This window comes from Nicotiana attenuata, unplaced genomic scaffold (genome assembly GCF_001879085.1).
Source record: "Nicotiana attenuata strain UT unplaced genomic scaffold, NIATTr2, whole genome shotgun sequence".
Taxonomy (NCBI): domain Eukaryota; kingdom Viridiplantae; phylum Streptophyta; class Magnoliopsida; order Solanales; family Solanaceae; genus Nicotiana; species Nicotiana attenuata.
Window position 1 is genome coordinate 502,863 of NW_017670519.1, and position 6,037 is coordinate 508,899.

Here is a 6,037-nt window from a genome sequence, read left to right on the forward strand (position 1 = left end):
AAATACCATCAAAGTCAGTTTTATACTTGTCAAACCATTCCACTGTTTTGTAAAAATATCGCACTTTTTTGGCACATCTGGTGATAGTAGAATATTGGCTTATTCCATGACCAGCTGCTGCAGGATAGACGAGCATTGGTGTATACCTTAGCAGCATTTTTTCTTGCATTTACGCAAAGAGATTGTTTTCAATGTCTCGAACCTGTGGCCTACGAGTCACAATACTAGTACTAGAATAAGGTTTTTATCAAGCTGAATCCCATCTTTTATTATCTCACAGAGAGAATGGTTACAGAAAAGAAGCTTGAAATCCATACAAAGTCGCCAAGAATGGATGACTAGTGAGACAGAAAATGTTTCAAGTAGCATAGACAATGGAAGTTCAAATAAACATCACCTTATTCATTTCCACAATACCAAAAAGAATTACATTTAATGTAAAGAGGATTACACTAAACAACTTCTTATTTTCGTTTATCAGAAAACGGACTTTCATTCATTATCATTAGTGCACAGCGCAACCAAGAAAGAAAAATGCGCCACATTTCAACAAAGTCTCACCATTAAGGGCGTGAGGGATCTAGCAGTTCTCTAATATGAGTTTCAACTTTCTTCCGAATTGAAGCATTTGGGAAACGGTCTACTACTTCAGCAGCAAACGAAAAGATCAAAGCTTTTCTGGCAGTTTCTATGTCAACACCCCGTGCCCTGAAGTAAAACAGTTGGTCCTCCTCGAGGTCACTGATTGCAGCACCGTGAGAGCATTTGACATCATCAGCGATGATTTGGAGATTAGGTTTGACATTCACAGTTGCTCGAGGCTCCAAAAGGAGGCTCCGTGTAAGTTGTCCTGCATCCGTCTGCTGCGCGTATCTGCAACATCATTTATAATAACAGACACATTTAAATCTCACACATTAAACAATAATCAAAACCATCGACACAATTTGACAGTCGCGTGCAGTATCTGAATAAAGACTACTGTATTCAAATGCAGTTTGAGTAAATTAAAGGAGAAAAGAAGGTGAAGTCTTTCCTAAGATTGTATTATATCTCTTATTGATAAGATAAAACTCAAAAGGTGAAACACCAACTTTTATCTTCTAATAGTTAACTGCCTTAATAAACACTAATAAATTGTAAAAGTCGTTATAATCAACTGAAATACTACAACAACAACAAAACCCACTATAATCCCACGAGTAGGGTCTGGGCCTCTGGGGAGGGTAGTGTGTACGCAGACCTTACCCCTACCTCAAGAAAGTAGAGTGGTTGTGCTATATCACATGGACCATTTGACTTTTGGACACAACCACACAGGTATGTTCACCAACTATTTTAAGAAAATCGATATAAAGTACCCATGTCTGTTTGACATGGATAGAATATAAAGTGAATCAGTTTCAAGGTAAACGTAGGATTTGAGTGACACAACTAGCAAATGACACCTGATCCATTGACCGCCAAAAAGCAAGAAATGTCGAGGCTGCTCACTTTAACTGATGTCATGGAATATGCCACTTCCATTCAGGCTTATACTATCTTAATATGTCAGAACATCTTTGTAGATTGCAGAACATAAACCGAGAATTGACTAAGATTATACCACAGTGAAATAGTAGTGAAAGTATTTTGAACAACGCAACATTAAGACCCTCCAGGAAAATATATCACCATATAAATAATTTAAAAAGAAAATCACGTAAGAAAACGTGAACGGAAACAGCACCATGAGATATAGAATACACAGACGAAACAATAACAGTATTTAAATGTTCAACACTGGTGATTTGCGAGTCACTCAAATAAACACCAAGTTGAGACAGAATATAATACCTATTGACTTGAACGTTTCCATCAAAAACAGCCTGTCCAGACGAATGGGCCACAATGCACTTGTGGATCTGCTGAGATACACCTCGAGGATGGTCTAGGACTAATGTACTATGTAGATCTTGCGTTTGATCGGAGATACACATATGAAATGTAGATAACTCAGTAACTGTGTCTGGACCAACTTGCTGGATGTGAATATTGTGCCTACTCAACTTTCCACCAGTGCTTACTTCTATATGCTCGTATGTGCTAGTTGATTCCTGAAAATAATCAACTCAATTATGAAGCAAACTTAAATCTCCCCAGACTACAAGCAAAAAAAAAAATCTGGAGTTGTTACAGTAGTTGCTTAAAGCTAACAATAAGACTTTCAGAAGGAACGGTAAAATTGTCTCTGTGACCTATAGGTCACGAGTTCAAGCCATGGAAACAGCCAATAATGCTTGCATTAAGGTAGGATGTCTACATTACACTCCTTGGAGTGGGCCCTACCCCGGACCCTGCATGAACACGGACTGCACTTTTGCCCTAATAAGACTTTCAGAAGGAAAAATACATACTTCTGCATTAGCTCTGCTCATGGAGGGAAAGGTAACATTAAATTACTCATAGTGTTACTATCAAACTAAAGAGATAAAAATCTTCATTTTCAACCGACATTACTAAGTTTTTTGTTTGATAGTTAAGCAACAAGTTGCGGAAGAGTGTGGACATCAGAACCAAAAAGTTGCAGCCAAGCCTGGACTGGTATTCACATCGCTAGCATAAAATTGCTCTTAAAAAACTGCACGTATTACGAATCTTTGATGAGTTAATTATCAAGGTTAATAACACCATTATCCTTATTCTGAAAATCTCTTGGATGTTCTGTATAGTGTATACAGAGAAAAGGAGAGAAAGGAAAAAAGCATGCTGGAATGACAGGACAGAGGAGAAAAGTAAAAATTGTTTTGTTTTTTTGTTTGATTCAAAGAGAGAACAGAAGGAGTCTGTTCCGTTTGATATTAATCTCTTAATATGCAATTTCATTTTCTCTGCATGTGTTTGGATCACAGAAAAAAAAACTTTCCGTTCTCTCTATTTCAGCTTGCCTGGAGCTGCTGTAGTTGATCTAAAACGAAAGAAGATAAGCTGTTATCACATACTGTTGTTTAGCACCCACCAGTCAAAATACCATCACCCTACCATCCATAAAATAATTTAATTTTTTTGCTTTTAGTTCTATATGTTTGGTTCAGTTTTAATCTTGCCTGCAAAGGTAATTAAAACTATGGAGGCCTACTGTAGAAGTTTCATATGGTCGGGGGCTAATTCTATAACAAAGAGAGCTCTTGTGTCTTGGGAGAAGATGTGCTTACCATGTGCTGCTGGAGGTTTTCAACTACCAATATTAAAATCTTGAACAAAGCTGCCAAAAGTGTGTTGGGACCTAGAGCGTAAGGTGGACAGACTATGGATCAAATGGATACATGCCTTTTACATTAAAGGACAATAGCTGGAATCTATCGCTATACCACAACAAGCTAGTTGGATGTTGCGGAAAATATTGGAATCTAGAGAACAACCGAGACAGATAAAGGCGCTACAAAAGGAAACCAAAGCTTGATTAGACATATCTATCTACAGTTGTTGGGAGATCATGCCAAGGTACCATGGAAACATCTGATGATTAACACCAGAGGGAAGACTCTACATGCTCGGTTGCTAAGAATGATATTTGCAGAACATGTTCATGCCATATGGAATGAAAGAAATACCAGAATTTTTTAAAGAATAGAAAGAGATGTGTAAACCATAGCAAAAGAAATTGCTTGTGTACGCAGCATGAGGTCATCAGGAGGAGTAAAGAGCTTATTGCAGCAGCGCTACTTCTAGAAAAAAAAAAAACACTAGAGTGAGGCTAGGAGAAAGAGTAACATGTAATCTAGGAGAGACATTCCTGGATATTTCGCAGCCTAGATAGCGATTCTGTTTGTGTTTGAGATCAATCTTATTTGAGAACAGCTGACTTGGATGTAGTCAAGCTGAGAATTGTAAATATTTACTTGGTGATTAATAAAGCCTTTAATTACCCAACAAAAATAATAATGATGTAACTTAAAACTTATTCTTCATCTCAAATTGATTATAAGTTTCTTTGTGACTCGAGGAGAGAATAGACGATTGCCCAATCTCAAAAATGATTTTCAGGTTTAGCGAAGGTAGGCCAGAGCATCCTGTCAAAAAAATTAAGGCAATAATTGAACCTAAGACCTTTATAAATCCTTTTACATGTCCTAACATACTAGATATGAGACATAATATAATTCAACAAGCACCAATAGCCAATCACATTATACATGAGAATTTTATTGAATTATGCATAATATGCCAAGGTCATATTTAGTTTCAAAAAAAAGGAACAAGTTTACCTGTTGAACCCAAGTCCACTTGATATGTGCAGCATTTAGAGATTGATTTTGGAGGTAAGAATGGCTCACTTTTGCCCCTTCTCCAACAACCACTTCTATAACAGAATTTGACCAGTAACATTTATCTTTATCTCCACCAACATACTCCTCAACTATACTAATCTCCCCTCCCTTCTCCACCAACACCAACACCCTCGGATTCGAAAAGGGCAAAGCTTTCAACCCCTTATCGCTACTTTCACCGGAAATGTACCTCAAAAGCAAAGGATTCTCAACCTTGCACCCTTCTGCTACATAAACTAGTAATACATCAGGGGCACCTACGCCATTAAGTGACCAAAACAAATCACCGTTAAAACCAGATTCATACTCAGATACCCTTTTCAATATAGCCTCAGATTTCACACTCAAAAGACTACCAACATAAACTCCACTAGTCAATTCTGTTAACCGAGACAAATCATTCATAATATAACCATCAAGAATTGAAATTGTAGGCAAAAGGGTATCTGAAAATACATCCAAAGAAGAAGCCTGAAACTTTGGAGGCAAAATCGGTTCAATTCTTGAATTTTTCAAGAATGAAGTGTCAGTGAATCTAAAAGGTTCATCTTTACGAGAAGGCCAAGGGGTTGAAAGAAGGTTTTCTGAGGAAGTTTCCCTTAACTTCTGAAGTGTTGGGGAAGATAAGGAAGGCAAAGAATCTTCAAGGGTTTCAGCTATTTGGAGAACATATGGGTCTGAAAGTGCTGAAATTGGATTTAATTTAGGTTTAGTAAAGACTCTAACTTTAGGATTTTTTTGGTTAATTCGTGTTGATGTTGAGAGAGATGAGGGTACAGATACAGAGGTTGATTTAGTAGAGAAGATTGGTGCCAAAGCAGAAGCCATTGAAGTATCTGAAGCTAGGCGTTTGGGGTTTGTCGTCAGATTCCAACTTTTATACTTGGACTTCTTTGTTTTTTTTCTTTTTCTTTTTCTTTTTCTAATCTCATTAGAATTGTTGTCTGCGTATTTTCCATTATTTCTTTTCTTTTTTCTTTCTAATTTCTGTTCGGCCAAAATATTTATATCTATTAATTGATACATAAGGTAAAAATATTTATATCTATTTTTAGAGATTTCCGGTAGTTTCAAAATAATTATGACTTTGTATTGTAAATGATAATATGTAGGAAAGTAGGCTATGGTAATCCAAAGGAAACACTTTATTGACCAAAAAGGAAACGAGATTATGATTTCAGGATTAAATCGAGTTTGAGTGTATATTATCTTTTATCTCAAATATTTATTCAACTAACATTTTTCTGCTGTGAAACATTAATCTATTTTGGCTGATACAGTAAAAATATACAGGGGTATATCTAGTTCTTTTTCAATTCTTTCAAGAATATAATTGGACCTTTTCAATTGTTACGGGGCAATGCTTAAAATTATTATATTTGTAGGGTATATATAAACCTTTTTCATATATTAGAGGTAAATTTCGTTATTTTATTTGTCTATATGGATCCATCATAGCAATGTCAAAGTCTAAGCTGAACAACCATTACTCGAAAGGTATATTTGAGACGAAAGATAACAATGAGGACTTTCATGAACCAACATATATGTAAACGAAAGATAAATGTAATACAAATCGAATGTTTTAGGGGTAAATTTGAACATTTAACGTAGCTACCATTTCGATTCAATTTTGTTACGAATGAAAAGTGACAACGACATACTCACAATGCTGTTGCGAATTCAGTAGCTCAAATGGTAATAGTAATCGAATCCTTTTTTTTTTT

General features: G+C 36.0%; 1 protein-coding gene across 1 annotated transcript; it reads right to left on the reverse strand.

Moving 5' to 3' along the window:
- Positions 1-345: 345 nt before the first annotated feature.
- LOC109240496 (protein ABCI7, chloroplastic) lies at positions 346-5,180 on the reverse strand. Its single transcript, XM_019407151.1, has 3 exons — positions 4,248-5,180; positions 1,837-2,096; positions 346-873 (listed from the first exon to the last, which is right to left on the reverse strand). The coding sequence occupies exons 1-3, from the start codon at positions 5,136-5,138 to the stop codon at positions 564-566; spliced, it is 1,461 nt and encodes a 486-aa protein (XP_019262696.1). The 5' UTR covers positions 5,139-5,180; the 3' UTR covers positions 346-563.
- Between the last annotated feature and the right edge of the window lie 857 nt (positions 5,181-6,037).

What these genes read in the sequence shown, in the direction of transcription:
- LOC109240496 (XM_019407151.1), bottom strand. Translation starts at nt 5,138, where the DNA reads ATGGCTTCTGCTTTGGCACCAATCTTCTCTACTAAATCAACCTCTGTA. An exon ending in AGTGGACTTGGGTTCAACAG is followed by an intron (nt 2,097 to 4,247) that starts GTAAACTTGTTC and finishes GATTATTTTCAG; the next exon opens with GAATCAACTAGCACATACGA. An exon ending in GGAAACGTTCAAGTCAATAG is followed by an intron (nt 874 to 1,836) that starts GTATTATATTCT and finishes ATGATGTTGCAG; the next exon opens with ATACGCGCAGCAGACGGATG.